General features: G+C 42.2%; 1 protein-coding gene across 6 annotated transcripts in view; it reads right to left on the bottom strand.

The window, feature by feature from the left end:
- The window catches only part of unc5a (unc-5 netrin receptor A), a 205,753-nt gene that overhangs the window by 24,876 nt on the left and 164,558 nt on the right, over window positions 1-16,319 (bottom strand). For all 6 annotated transcript variants that reach the window (XM_061787189.1, XM_061787190.1, XM_061787191.1 and 3 more), the window contains 4 exons: window positions 14,906-15,205; window positions 11,203-11,290; window positions 10,785-10,953; window positions 8,595-8,828 (listed from right to left, as the gene is read on the bottom strand). In XM_061787189.1, the coding sequence (XP_061643173.1) occupies window positions 8,595-8,828; window positions 10,785-10,953; window positions 11,203-11,290; window positions 14,906-15,205 (791 nt within the window). The remainder of the gene's footprint in view (window positions 1-8,594; window positions 8,829-10,784; window positions 10,954-11,202; window positions 11,291-14,905; window positions 15,206-16,319) is intronic.

Below are 16,319 nucleotides of genomic sequence, written 5' to 3'. Positions count from 1 at the left end.
ATTAAATTATTGCAAAAACATTTAAATGAAAAAACAAACAAAAAACAAACACAAAAAAGAAAATTGCTGGAGGTTAAACTGTGTAAAAAAGACACAGTGAGCCACCCGTTTAGGACAGCTGTTAAACAACCATTATTTTACACTGGAGCATACATTTTTACGATCTGAAGACAACGAGACGATGAGCCGAGCACATTAAACTCATTACATGAATATCGATTCAAGTGTAAATTCTGGGCACTAATACAAAAGAGGAGTTCACACAAATACAGTATTTATTATGTGCAGATGAGGAGCAGTATAAATAGATTGTAAAAACATTTTTGCATTTTTAACTCAGCACGATGAAATGTTTGCAGTGCGAATTGGGAAGGAAAAACTTGGTGGCTCTCATTAGGTAATGATTAAGAAAGCAAACCAAATGAGCAGAAACTGCTGCTGAACTTTTATTGTACTGAAGGATGCATGGCCAATGGTCATCTATGACGATGGATCACTACAGTGGAATGAAAAAATGATGCAGTGGCCCTGCATGGCTCATACCTGGCAGCACTGGCAACAATGAGGACATGCAAAGCAAAACTATATTTACATGAAAAGTGAAAGCAGCATTTTCATCAATACATCTGGAGGGTACACTGGCTAATAATGTCTTTGCCATTGTGACCCTGGATGGCTACTTTACAGTAAGTGGCATTGGTGGAACAGCATTGATACCGCTCATGTTTTGTTAGCATGCATGCACACCAACATGATCAGATGGAAGGTAAAGACATACCACACCACTTCTGTTTAATTAGTTACATATAAAATTAGAATAAGAACCAGAGTAAAATATACAAGATATTGCATGTAAATATTAAATAGGGATAATGTTTATAAGCTCAACAAGAGGATGTGCATTTTTAAGATCGGACCTACCTAAGAGCACTACTGTATGCAACAATTGCATATTATGGAATATGAAGCTTAAATGTATGGCTCAATAGGAATAAACTCATCCAGGGAACACTAGCATAGTGTTGTTGTGATTTAATTCATTTTTATGTTCCTTTGTTACTTTGCTTACCATATCAACTCGTTGACTTTAAAACTAGCTTATTACACAACATGTTTGCAAATATTACCCATAGGGGTCAATGTAACTGTACTACTCGGCACCATGAACACATGGATGATTTTACAATTATTTAAAATGGCATGGTGACACAAACATACCGTGTACGGCATTTCACCAGAATAGCACCCAGTAGTGCGCAGACCTCCACCTAGCCTGAAAAATGTCTGACTTGTTCAATTGGAGGCTGATGCCTTAAAAGGACATACTGTTCAATTCCAGTCCTGTGGGTAAAGCGCTACCTGCTGGTGTTGGAGGGTCACCACCCGACTTTACAAGTGGTCTGTAAAAACTACTTGACATCGGGTTATAATCTTTGACCTGTTATTTTGCGAGGCAACTTGTTTACTTACGGATCTGTTTCATATACTGTATTTTCACGACCATAAGGCGCACTTAAAAGTCTTAAATTTTCTCCAAAATGGACGTGGTGCCTTATAATGCGGCGCGCCTCATGTGTGCACCGAGTCCCAACATCTATAAATGTTGTTGTGTGATGAGCGCTCCGCTAATTATTATTATTTTTTTTTTTACCATTTCCTGCCGACACGCTGCTTACACAGAGGTAAAAGCGGACGTGGCTGAGGACAGGGGAAGGGTGCGCGAATTAGGACGCTAAAGCCACGCCCCCAGTAGGTATATAGCACCGGGGTGTTTTTTTTTTGTTTTTTTTTAACCGCTTGACTGACTGTGAGCATTTCCGGGGTGTGGATTGTGCAAAACAACATCGGTTTGGCTAAGGACCCCCGAAAATGGAAGAGACACGCTTACAAAGCACAGTTTAAACTGCAAGCTATCAGTTACGCGGAGGAACATGGGAATCAAGCAGCCGCGAGAGAATTTAAGATCAACAAATCCATGGTTCGCAAGTGGAGGAAGCAGGAAAACGAGCTTCGTCAAGTCAGGAAGATGAAGCTGAGTTTCCGCGGAAAAAAAAGAAAAACAAACGCGGAAACAAGGGGAGGTGGCCCGAGTTGGAAGGCCAACGCGAGCAATGGGTTAATGAGCAAAGAACATCCGGGAGAAGCATCTCTACAGTCACCATTTGACTGAGTGCAATAACTCGGGGGTTGCCATCATTCCGGGAGGCTTGACGAACCGCTGGACATCCGTGTAAACAGGGCATTCAAAGTGAAGCTGCGAGCGGCGTGGGAGCCATGGATGACAGATGGCGAACACAGCTTTACTAAGACATGAAGGCAACGCCGGGCGAGTTACGCCACCATATGTGAATGGATTGTGGATGCTTGGGTTAAGGTATCTGCTTTGACTGTTGTCCGAGCTTTCGCAAAAGCAGGCATCATTGCTGAATGATGCCCTCGTTGCCCCCGGCAACGAGACTGACTCTGACAATGACGAGAGGAAACTGGCGTGTTTGATTGAAAACTTGCCCAGCTGTTCATTTCGGATACAGAACATGAGGACTTTGATGGATTTGTGGATGAGAATTGATCAAAAAATAACGTGAGGACATTGTTAAACACTTCAGTAAAGTAGAACCGAACTCAGTTTTGCGCCTGCTGCCTTTTTAAAAACATTGTTTTAGCGTGCATGCATGCTACCGTATGTTTTAAGCTAGCGTATGTTTTACCATGCCTGCGCCCAATAATGCGATGCGCCTTTTGTATGTGTTAAATACAGAAATACACCCCTTAACTGAGATTGCGCCTTTTAATACGGTGCGCCCTATGGTTGTGAAAATACGGTAATTTAATAAACATCCATCCATCCATTTTCTGAGCCGCTTCTCCTCACTAGGGTCGCGGGCGTGCTGGAGCCTATCCCAGCTATCATCGGGCAGGAGGCGGGGTACACCCTGAACTGGTTGCCAGCCAATCGCAGGGCACATACAAACAAACAACCATTCGCACTCACAGTCACACCTACGGGCAATTTAGAGTCCCCAATTAATGCATGTTTTTGGGAGGAAACCGGAGTGCCCGGAGAAAACCCACGCAGGCACGGGGAGAACATGCAAACTCCACACAGGCGGGACCGGGGATTGAACCCCGCTCCTCAGAACTGTGAGGCTGACGCTCTAACCAGTCGTCCACCGTGCCGCCCAATATATATATATATATATATATATATATATATATTTTGTGTGTTTTTTGGACATACTTGGCAAATAAAGATGATTCTGATATGCCTTTTCCTTGAAAACTAACACAAATGCATCTTATTGTGTTCAGAATTCCTTTTTTTTTCTGTGGTTCTTTTAAAAACAGTCCTTCTTTGTCACTCCAGCTGTCTTTACCATTAATGCCACTGGAGAGAGCCTCATTATGTTGTTGCAATACACCAGAGGGATCTGGGAGCTGGAGTGTCAGAATAAGGAAGCCGTTTTGCACTCACACAATAGCAGACAGAAAAAAGAAATGGTTTTATTTCTGAGATATGAATTAATATGTATGAACGTGTCAGAACTATTGCATGTCTTATTACAATTATATGAAGACTAGATTGTAATGGGTTTAATGAGCAGTTAGGATCATTTGTGCACTTGTATCCGGAGAGTTTGAAAATGCAACACATGCAAATTGTGCAACTCACACAATCTTTATGAAGCTGCTCATGTCTATATTGTTATACAAGTGTATTTCAGTGGGCCACCACCATTTGCTCAGTCAAAAAGGAATTCCTTTATTATGAATGTCTAAAATTTTAAATCATCAATAACCTTTTGAAAATAGGACTTTAAGCGTGGCTGTATCAGCATGGGGGACAATTACCCATATAAAACCAAAGCGGCAAAAATTTTTGCAAATTTATAAATTTTTTGTCTCTTTACCGTTATTTGATCTAATTATATGAAAATGATCCAGATTGTTAATAATACATTGTTTACTTCACGACCACAGCTGTCAGGTAGTAAATACTGTATCAGAGCTAAATATAAAACAAAAGCATGTGGCAATTTAATTAGAAGCTAGTTTGAGGTCTATCTCTGTAGTGCATAGGTAGGAAGTTCACTGCAGGTGTTCAACGAGTGGTGGGATGGCAAAACATCAGTGATGCTCTCCCACGGGCTAAGTGGCGATCAGCCAAGTGCACGGTGAGGGCAGGGCCCAAAAGCAAATCACGCCTCCTCTTCTACCGAGCCAGCCTTGGCCGGCCGGGCCCATCAAGCGCAGGACACGCATTAAATATTAATGTAATTGGTCTCGGCAGAGCCCTGGTAACATTCGTCGCACATCAGTTGGAAATGTCACCGCTTCCCCAGAGCCCCCACGCACTTAGGATCAAAGACAATAACTTTGCTTCTAATATGCTGTAATTGGGAGATAAAAGATTGCATGGTTCAGCGAGCCTGCACGTACTGTATGTATGGATGCGCATGTGTTTATGGAGGCACTGATGCAGGCTTGTCAGAGCAGCCAGCGGTGAGACTGGAGTGGAAATGTCAGCCTTTCTTTTCATTCTATTGCGCTTCCTGTCACAGAGTAGACAACAGGAAAGGCACAGCATCTCTTTTTCAGATGTTCTCATATGCCATTGCGAGTATGTGCTGTTTAATGACTGGGAAGTTGGCTTGCTGTCTGGAAAACAAGGTGCAGAGCCTTGGCAGACACCAAATGTTGCAGTTTTACCTACGTTGTCGATGGGGAGCTACTCCCCATCAGCACCACTGTTGCTTTGCCACTCACACCGAACCCCTGCTTCTTTAGCACCGATACACACAACAATTAGCAGCAGCCATGCTAGAAGTCTAATCATAAATGGTGCATTTTAAAAACAGTGATTAGTGATTAGGCTGAACTCTCCAGGGAAGTTTAATCTCCACTCAAAGTGGTTAATGTACTTGCTAAATGAACTGCTCCCTCCATAACAGCATCAAAAGCAGTGTGAAGTCGAGATTAGTAAAACAGTGTGGGCCACATTCTAAATCACTCACTAAAAAGTACAGAACCCTGGAGATGCTGTGGCTTACCAGAGGGCCAGGTTGTGTGAGAGACGGCGAGCTAATGCACTCAAAGGCGTCGGGGGAGCTTCAGAGCACGGCGGCACAAGTGCTGGAGTCAACAAGCTCCCATGTCCTTTTCACGGCTCGGAGAGTGGAGGGGAACGCCAACGGAAGATGAGCAGACAGACCGACAAAAAAATGGGAAAAGTTCTCCACGCAGCAGCAATTTTCCCACACGGGGCACGGGAGGTCAATTTAACAGTCAGACTGCAGGCAATCAGAGCGGTAAGCTGAATATGCAACTACAACCTTATCATTACTGCTGCTTTGAGACAATGCAAAGTCAAAACAAACTCTGTGTGGTGCAGCATCCACAGCACAGGCCTTTCACAACTTGGCACAAACCAGACTCCCCAAAAAGTTCTCTATAAAAACAGAGCGTGATAAGAATTCACTTTTGACAACAGTACAGAAAACATATTGAATGTCAGTGACCTTCAATATTTCAGGGGGCACTGCACACAGGAAACTATCAGAGCACACAGAAATGCTATAGAAAATGTCAGTAAAAATATATTGCGGCATTCACAAATGTTCAGTATGTGGTTGAAGCCATCATGTACGTTGTAAAATGGAGAGATATTCAGCACCAACATTCAGAAATATCACAATTCAGTGGCCTGGAGTGAATAAAATACAAATAGTGTACTGCAGTCGGGTAAGTCCATTTTTCAATATTTTGTGTTCCAAAGCATCAAAGTCATGCCCCGGACCTCAGAGGAAAATGGCCTTCAAGACCATTCTCTGCATGTGATGTGTAAGATGGTGTTGGTGCCTCATTGCATCATGAGGGACTTGTAGGCCAGCAAATGAAGTCAGGCAAAAATGGTTAAAATTGGTGTCCTTGAGCTTGAAAAAAGATAGTGGAAAATTTACCCATTTACCAGTTCTTGTGAACAAGAGTATTTTACAATCGAGATTGACGTTTATCAAACCTCTAAATCCAAAGAACCTGATGTATAAATTGGAAACATTTCTGGAAACGTGCATTGAAAGTCGCATAAAAGCTTGGAGGTAAAAGCGTCATTATGACGTGACAAATTGTCAACTCAACATAGAGTACCTTGTGAGACTTCCGGGTAAGTAATCATTTCACAGATTTACTCAAATAGGGTGTGCTTTGCTTTTTCTTTGGCTTTTTTTGCGGGGTCCAGAAGTGAAAAGACGACAAATATCAGAAATGAACACATGGATGATGTGGGAAAATTTCCTGGCTGCTCATTAAAATGAATCAACGATAACTAACGAACAAAAACTAACTACACTGCAAAGTATGCAAGTCTTCTCCGCATTTATCATCAAAGGGTATGTACACATATTGTTCATATGTATAATTAACAATGGATTTATTTTTACACTTGGACCTTTTGACACTTTGTGAATATTTGCAAAATCTGCATCATGCAAACTCTGATACAGTGGTGGGCCCAGAACAAGGACAGGTTTCCTCGTGGGGCCAAGTTACACAAACGTTACCCTGCTGTCCCAGCGGCAAGCACACTGAGCGAGCAAGATTTGTTTCTTATGCTGGAAGTACGTTAATGCTCTTGTAAACTAATATGTACGTTCTGCTTAAATTCTATGTTAAGTGCTGTCCATTGTCTGCGAATATAGGTTATTGCAAAACATTTCCTCCTCCTGTGATTTCTTTAAATTATAGTACTGTACTGAAAAAAAACCAATGTCATTACTCGATTGCAGTAGTCAAGTTCGAGTCTTATCACATTAGCGTCGACTTAAAAAAAAATTGAAGTCACGCAACCTCTGATAGTCACACAAAGGCATTACTGAAGTTTTTAGTAATTTCCATCCTTCAGCTAAATAAAGCCTATGCTAGGCTCTCATCAGCTTCAGCCCAACGAGCCCCCACCTCCTCCCCCTTCTTTATGCCCCACTGCTGCCCATTGATTTTGGTGGTGTACAATGAGGTCAGCCATTACAGCCAGCAGAAGTGGACTTGAGTGGGAAATGGTACTTGTGACTGTGGGTGGTGTCAGATGAAGAGGAGTGGGCCGGCGAGAGAGCGAGCATGGGCGTTGCTGGGAGAAGACTGGGACAGGCTCTCCTTTTAATTTACTAATTAAGCATGCAAATGAAATCTTAACCGACTACTCAGAGGCAGCTCCCGGGGGAGGGAGGAAAGCATTAGCACTTGATTAAACCACGTCCACACGGAGGGCAGGAAAGAGAGGCGAAATACGGAGGTGAACAAAGTGAAGGAAAACACGATAGCCTGCAGCAGCTGAGCAGCACACAGATACACTACCAATGACTGTATAGTGTTATTAACCAGAACCTGTGCATTGTTTCACATCCACAACTCACACACTGGCAACTCCACACAGTTTAATCGTGGTTCCATTCCCTCTGGCTATGTCTAATGAATTCACTTGAAGACTGCTATCATAATAGAAACGCATGGTCATAGACAACAACAATGTATCCCAACGGGCAGTTGTTTATGATTATCTATGTGTACAATAAAATAAAAAAACAATCTGGCTACAATAATAACGTCTGCAACAATTTCTATTGAGTTCCTTGCATGATTGATTTGTTTTGCTTTATTCTTACATAAACACAGACCGGCCTCAACATTAGGGACACCTGCACAATGTAATGAGCCAATACAAGAGCTGTACAAAATAAAATGTATTATGTATTATTACTTTCACAACTAACAATGGTGATGAAACACATATTGATGAAAACACATATTATGTGATTTTATGCTGTCTCCTTACACTCATATGTACAACGCCACAATTCCAGCAGTACCTATGAAACGCCACTAGGTGCCAGTATCGCTCGGCAAGCACCTTCCTGTTCCCTCTCATTACGGATCGGTAGACGTTGTTAACATCTCTTTAGAGCAGTGCAATAAAGAAAAACAGCAGTAATTGTATAAAAACATAAAAAAAGAAAGTGTAAAGAAAAAAAGCTGTTGTACATTGGGACAATCCAAAAGTCACTCAACTGTAGTGTTGTGTACAACCCTTTTAGGGGCATCGCCTAACCTAGACATTAGAGCTTCAATTGGCCCAACATGGTCAGTTAGTCTGCGTGTAAGTGTGACATTTGGCCTACTGTAGCTCCATGCAAGTATTTTCATTTTGTATTTGTGTGTTTGACTGCTTGGCCCATTCAATAGATGGCTGAAAGTGCATCGGTGAGTGTTGCTCTCCTTGTTTTTACTGCATTTCTAGCCCATTTTTGCAGCGTTGAAGCACCCCTAAAATAAATCCCAGCATCCCAACCCCTAGACAGGCGCCTGCTGTAGAGGAACAAAAATACAAAATTTGTAGTACTTTGAAATTTCTTTTCAGACCAATTAAGTGAAACCTGATCTTTCCAGCGGCACACCGGATGCTCTCTCACAGTCCACTTATTGATGTATGGGAATCACTACTTGAAAGAGTACCAACAAGTCAACCAACTGATGATCAACTAGTTCCATACATGTGTTATTGGGTTGAGAAATCCCCACACTGAACAAGTGACATCACAGTGTACCTTGAAGACATCCTGCGTGTCGTCCATGCAGTAGACCCTGACGTTGTACTCCAGCGTGGAGCAGTAGGCGTCGGAAAAAAGCACCAGCCTCAAGCGCTTGGCAGCACCCATGTGGAGAGACTCTCCCACCAAGGCGAAGGTGCCCAGCTGCTCAGAAAACAGCTGGCACGTCTCGGCCTCCAGCTGGCAATAATAGGGATCCGACGCCAGTTCCTCCCCCATTAACAGGACGTCCTGTAGGAGGTGAAGAGTACAAAAGGAAGCTGTGAATGAAAGGTCAAGCAGCCACTTTACGTAAAGGATGAGGGGGTGTTGTTCTGGGGGGCTTTGGTGAGATTAAGGTCTTTAAGTTAATGTTACATTAGATAGTGGATATAAAAAAATCCATACACCCCTGTTCAAATGGCAGGTTTTTACCATCTGTGGGAGGCCATTTGTGACCTAAAACCTGTACAGACTCAACTGAAAAAAAGAGAGAGGGGTTAGTTAAAAAAACAACTGTGATACTGCGGTTACACGTGTGCAAAAAATGTCACTGAAAGCCTACTAGAAAACCTGAACTTTATCTGGAGTTAACCAGAGGCACTTTAGATGGTGGCAGGCATTTTACATGAGTTTGAATGATTAATTTTGAACATAGCCACATCCCCAGTTATAAGAGGGTGTTCACACATATTTTGATTGAGTTGTACAGGTTATAGGTCACATTAATGGTTGTAAATACAGTTTTAAAATGATTCATCTTGGTCACAATTTTCTATAGCACAAAATCAGGGATTTAAACGGGGGTATGTAGATGTTTTATTTTGGACTGTGTTGCCTCAAATGCCCCTTGCAGTGCATTTACACAGAATCAAGACACATATCCTATAGAACACCATCAATAGAATAGATGGTTGACGCAAAGAGAGGTTTGGTAAAAATATTGGATTATTGACAGTGTTTGAGTTTGTTAAGTGAGAAGAAAACATTTCAATTCCATGTACAAAACAGCACTGTTGCCTTATCCTAAGGAGTGATAAAAACATGACAGCTGTACACGAATTCACTGCTACTGATTTTCCAATGAGAAAGCGGACAGATTTTAAAATGTCAGCAGGGCAGATGTGCCACAACAGCATCTCCTGTAATAATGATGGGAGACTAAAAAAGAAATAAATAAAAACATCAGAGATCAGAACTAGTTTTATGAGACAACACTGCTCTCTCTATGCTAATTTGATGGGGACAAATTGGACTCAAGGTGACAATATTTCTCTGGAACCTCCATCATCCAGTTGACTGTCTCTTCCCATTGGCCACATCAGGCTGAGGCGAGCATTAATGGCTGCCAAACGGTCTGATTTATGGAACTGCACACCATCTACATCGATGGAATTAGTATTGACAATTCATTTGCTATCCAACTACAATAGAGTCTCACTTTTTCATCATCTTAATATTTCCTCGAGGTGTGGGACGGCTCAATTACGCCACTGAGTGCTCACTCTAGGAGCAATTCATTTCCCTTACTTCTGCTCCTGGATCCATTTCCTCTATCTTTCCGTACTCCTGGTTTAAATCGCTGAAACGACACTCTCTTTTCTTTGTCCACTTTCCTCCAGTGGTGGTCGTGCAGTTGGGCTAAATTTGGTTGAATTGATCATTAAAAGTGCAGGTCAAACCCCTGCCTCAGGCAGACCAATCCATTCCACAGACAGCCCACTGCTACCACACGTAGAGAAGGTGAATTATTTATGCACAGTACTGTAGTAAAAAAAATGAGAAGCACTCCTAATACCCCAAATCCAACCATGCAGTCTTTCTAATCTCTGGATTGTTGAGATGGGTCTAAAGCCTCAAACCATGAAACAAACCATGTTTGTTGATGCTCAAAAGTTCTCACCAACTTCATCCTTCATAATTTCAGATTTCATGGCTAGACAGACGGGGATGGATCTCCACCTCCAACAGTAATTAAAAGCAGAAATAGCCAAGAAGGACTAAAAGTACTTTGAAGAAAGCAATTTCTGAGAAACACGTTGCCTGGCAACTACTGAGCTGGAAAGGTTTTGTTTGAGTGCAACAAGAAAACTTTCTTGTGGTCAACTGTTGGGCACTATCAGACAGCAGATGCTACTGCACCAGGTTAAAGACTCGGTGGTGTATTTCCATTAAGGCCCAACGGTTGGTGTTATTGTGCCATCTCACCTCCCAAGCACCCTCGTATGTCTGCTTCTTGAGGCGGACGGCCCAGTTATCAAGGCAAGCGTCAGAGCAGTGGTCCATGCTCAGGATAACGGGGCGGCTCAGGACCACCCCCGGAGGCCCGCAACTCACAACGGGGCTGAGCAGGGTTTGGCAGCCAGCCAGGGGTAACCTACACCAGTCAGGAGAGAAGGGGGCATTAAGCATAATGAAAAGTGTTCGCTGGTGTTATTAGTGTGAATATACTGGTCTCTTTAAGGAAGCATGTGACACTGTCACTTCTGCAAATTAGCTGGCTGCATAATGAAGGTTGTGAGTTGTCGCACACTCTTAGCATGCTAGTGACTATACGCCATAGGCCAGATTTACAGCAGTGTTTACAAACAATTTGACATCATCTATGGGTACTTTATTTACTTACCTTAAATCCTCTTTTTTCTGAACGGTGAGATAAATCTCATAGATCTTGCCTCTGGGAATGGCCTCTGGAGGAATGAGCAGACTGATTCCTAATGCAAAAAACAAAAGGTAGAGAGAGAGGTAGTGAGAAGAAGGCGGCTCGTTTGTTCAGACTGAACAGCTCTTTTCTCGTCTCACTAAGAGGGGGTGAGCCTCGACAAACAGCAAACAGCAAAACAAATTTAATGTGAAGGTCATAAGCAGTTTGAGCCGCGTACAGTAGATACAAATCTCTGCACAGGCAGCCGAGGTCCTGCACGTCTCATGTGGTTGACAATTAGCAGAGACAAAAGCGTGTGCTGCATTGCAGTTGTAATGTGTTCTGCCTGCCGCAAAGTAGATAATTGCAACCAAGGAACAGAATACTCCGGGAGAATCCTTGCATCCCCATGAGAGAGGGGAAATGCACCTCAGAGGAAAAAGAAGCATTGTGGCATTGTGAAGCCACAATTCCCCACTTAGAATTCTATTCAAAGCAGTGTACAAAAATGTGACACAATAGTGTGAGGGTTGCAAAAAGTCTTATCTGTTGAATCAGGTGAGTCTGCTTTAAATGCTCACAGCCCTGTAAGGATCTATAAACTCCATCTCCAATGTGCCTCAAATAAATGAGCTCAGGCAAAAATAGGTTAAAGAATTATACGGCTCTGCTCTGACTCAGTAAAAATTGTGTTTTTGTGTCCCACACAGAGATGATGCATTGTATAGCCCACATGCCTTTAAGTTAACCCATGAATAAAACATTGAGTGAAAACCAGAGCACTCAGAGTGCAACCCTCCACAAAGGCTTAGAGGTTTGTCACCTGTAAAACCAAAGTGTGAGCAGCTCAAGATCTACAATCCTAATAGCTAAAAGGAACAACAATTTAATTTACCAGTGATAGACACGTGGAACGACGTAATTATCCCCGCTAAATTTAAATTAATGCCAAATATGTATCCTGAATGTGATTCGGATTGCACTAAGCATTCACAAACAAGAAAACACGACCTAGGATATTACCTCTTTTACCCATAAAAGACAACTAAATTTAATGAAAAACATCATTGAAATAATACCTAGCCATTAGGGATGGGCATACTAACCAACGGATCATTATTTATAAATAATAAACAATAAGAATTCTGTTGTGTAGAGTTGGCTGGTGATTAATCACCATTTGAAGCAAAACTGGGTGCACTACAGAGGTGCCATTGTTTCAGTCTCTAATAGTTTGCTGTCTAAGAAGAACATGTTATATATATATATAAAACTGATTGGTAAGTTTCCCCATAGTTCAAGTAAATTTTGCCAAATATCCATCGTTAATAGCCATTTTAAATATATACAGTTCAGAAAAATAATAATGCCAAGTAGGAATAAGTGCTGTGGATATTTTCGAATCTTTAGTGGACTTTGCCTGTGCATTTAGCACATACTGAAAGTCGTAACTGGAATAATTTGTTCTCGGTTTTATTATTAGAATCTCTCAGAGTACATTTCATTTGGTACAAAGTCTGCATTATACTGTTAAAGAGAATGTTCAGTGCTGTGATAAAAGGCTAATCATGGGCTGCAGCGTGGCCTGTAAAGGTTGCAAATAAGATTGACAAAAGAAATGCCTGTATATAAAAAAGAAACGACTACAGAGTTTCAGCAGCAATTTATCTTTACCCCCAAATAAACAGACATTTATCCATGCATTTTATATGGCGCTTATCCTCATTAGTGTCGCGGGTGAGCTGGAATCTATTCCAGCTGACTTTGGGCGAGTGGTGGGGTGAAGCTTGGATTGGTCGCCAGCCCAAAAACAAACACTTCACCTCATTATCTTTCTTTTGAGTTCGATTAAGCCATTATTGCCTTCAGAGAAAGACCCTGTTTGAAGGGCAAGAGGCAAAAGAAAAAGATGTACTTCCACAAGGATGTCATGTTGTTGAGATGGAAACTTCCCAGATAGACAAGAAAAAGGACAGATAGATAGAAAGATAGATACAGTAGATAGCTAGCTAGCTAGGTAGATTATTCATCCCGAGCAGCAATATTCACAATTACAAGAAAAAATAGGAACAATCAACAAAGTACAAATGCAGCATTTGAGGGGGACCCAAGGAAAATTAACATCTAATCTAAGAAGAAAGAAAAGGAGACATATTTTAACGTGTTGCCCGTTTGGCTGTGGCAAGTAATAAGGAAAAAAAGTACAGTATAAGTATAGACCCATTATGCCACATCAATAGTCCTTCAACAAGTGCAAGGGGAACGTATTGTAAGGACAGGGCATATATAATGACAAGCTGATGAATTAAATACACACCCTATGTATTTAGCATGCAAAATAACTGCTCATATGCGATGACTGTGATAATACAGTGGGGTTGCTGTGGTGACACGTCCTCTGCTAATGTGAATTGAAGTCACCATGGTTACCAGGTGGCGAAGGGACTCAACAGACCACATGCCCGAGTGTTCTTGGAATCACAAGAGCTTTTAGATGTGTTGTTTTTTTTGTTTTTTTACTACTGTTTCTTGATCAAAGGAACATTAATGAATAATTAATTACTATTTAAAAACATTTTTGAATGGGATGGGAGACGCTCATGGAATGTTCTGAACACCTGCTTACGTACTAGTGTCGTTATGAGCAGAATTAACTCGCCCAGAAGCGGTGCCATCGCTAAGGTTTGCCCAGCTGAGTTTCCTGTACCTTAGTGCAACCCATTTGATTTCGGTTGCTTCAAAACAATTTATTCCACACAATTGACCAAATTCTGAAGGATCAGTTAATTGGTTACTAAGATCATGTGGAATTTATACACAAGTTATAAACCGGTAGGGCTCCAGAAAAAGGAAAGGGGGATCCCTCCATCTGTGGCCCCCTCTTAAGGTTTTTTCGTCTCTCCCCAAACAGGGTTTGGAGTTTTTCCTTGCCCGATTGGGAGGTTTAGATTAGGGAATGTCGTCAATCTTTGTCAACTATCGGTTGGGGAAGCCCTTTGAGATTATTTTGTGATTAAGGGCTACATAGAGTAAATAAACATGACTTGACTTATCGCAGGAGATATGTACCAGGCCCACCAGGAGTAAGTGAAAATCTGCAATCCCGCATGGCGAGACCATATTAAAAGAAATACATATTTTTAACCCCACCGATACACTTTAAACACAGTTAAACTTATTAAAAATGTAACTTTTTAAATACATAGCAGACATATTTGAACACAAAAAAATGCAAGTATAAAGTTTAAAAGTATAAAAGGTATTGTAGTATGTGTGTGTTATAAAGTATACAGCGCATGCAAGGGCCTTTAAGAGGCTGAGCCTGGTGGGGTGTAATGTGACTGTGACGAGTCTGTGTGTGAGTGTCTACGCGTGAGCTGTGACCGACGGGAGCACCTGTGTGAGGCTGCTCATTGTGTTTTTGTTTTACCGTTGTTTTCCATGGCTTCAATAAACGACTGAAAAGCACATCTGCGACTGTGGCTCTAACTTCCCACATTCAAAGACATCACAGTAAAAAAATAAAAATAAAAAATGTAAAAATGTGATAAGACCCAGATTTTCACAATATAGCAGGGATTTTTGCGAAAGATAGATGTTTCACCCCAAAAATTCTTGAAATAGTGAGGGCACGAACGATGAACAGCGATATAGAAGGAGAACACTAAACGAAAGAAAAACTCACCAGTGTTAGGAATTGTCAGCCTGCCGCCCAGGAAGTTGAAGGTGCCATAGGAAGTGTTGGCCACGTCACGGGACAGCGTTTTAAAGTAGCTCTGAGTGGACAGCCTGCTCACGAAGTCTGCTGGGTCCGAATTGAGCTTCCCATTGTGCAGCGTGTGTGAGCCTTTGGGAAGCGGGTCCAGCAGAGGCCCGTTGGTCATTGAAAACTTACCAGTGGCATCGTGTCGAGACCGCAGGGTGCCCTGGTAACTAGTGGTGGTGGTGGTTAGATCTGGCTGGATGGTAAGCAAATGAGAATTCTCTGTGTGGATGATAAAACACGAAGAGAGAGAAAACAATGAGTGGTGAGAGCGGAGCTGATAGCTCACACAGACAGACCTCACACACTCTAATGCTGTCAAAACACCATGAAAACTGACAGAAAAACAGGAAAGACACATGGCACTGAGAAAGACACTCACACACTCTCGACAATGCACAAACACAAGAGCCTCTTGACAGCCCTCCTCTCCTCCTCTCTGTCTATTCTTCAGCAGCTATACAATTACGGTAATACCAAACAACTCTGATACAGTTTACAATATTGTTTTTCATAGTGAATCACAAATGCACCAGCCTACTTTTCCATCTCCATCTAAGACAGACAGTTGTATTTCTATTACTGGTGAGTAAACCTCACAGCCACACACGGACAGTGAGAAAAAGTCGATCTTGACAATGAGGTGATGGCAAAACAAGCAGTGTCAGCCAACTTAATAAACACACACATCTTAGATTTAGTGTGAACCACTGCAAACACATCCAACTGGGGAAGACACACATCTCTAAAGCCACGTTTCCAACAAGCAATACAGTTGAATCCAGCTTGCCACTGTACCGGTTGGTAATCTAAATCCCGATTTCCCTCAACGGTGGGAGGATAGGAGGCCGATAGCTGCATTAGTGACATAAAAGGTGTGAGGTCATATAAATGAGAGACACATAGCCAAACTGAATTCAGTCCTTTTAGGCTGGATTTACACTACATGGTTTAAATGATACCATTCCAATTTATTTTTCTCATAAATACATCAAGGCGCCGGGACGGTGAAGACTGGTTAGGACATCTGCCTCACAGTTCTGGGGACCGGGGTTCAAATCCCGGCCCCGCCTGTGTGGAGTTTGCATGTTCTCCCTGTGCCTGGGTGGGTTTTCTCCGGGCATTCCGGTTTCCTCCCACATCCCAAAAACATGCGTGGTAGGTTGATTGAAGACGCTAAATTGCCCGTAGGTGTGAATGTGAGTGCGAATGGTTGTTTGTTTCTATGTCCCCTGCGATTGGCTGGCGATCGGTTCAGGGTGTACCCCGTCTTCCGCCCGAAGATAGCTGGGATAGGCTCCAGCAGCCCACGAACCTTGTGAGGATAAAGCGGTAC

This window comes from Phyllopteryx taeniolatus, chromosome 10 (genome assembly GCF_024500385.1).
Source record: "Phyllopteryx taeniolatus isolate TA_2022b chromosome 10, UOR_Ptae_1.2, whole genome shotgun sequence".
In the NCBI taxonomy this organism is placed as follows: domain Eukaryota; kingdom Metazoa; phylum Chordata; class Actinopteri; order Syngnathiformes; family Syngnathidae; genus Phyllopteryx; species Phyllopteryx taeniolatus.
This window is presented reverse-complemented; position numbering and strand designations above follow the sequence as displayed.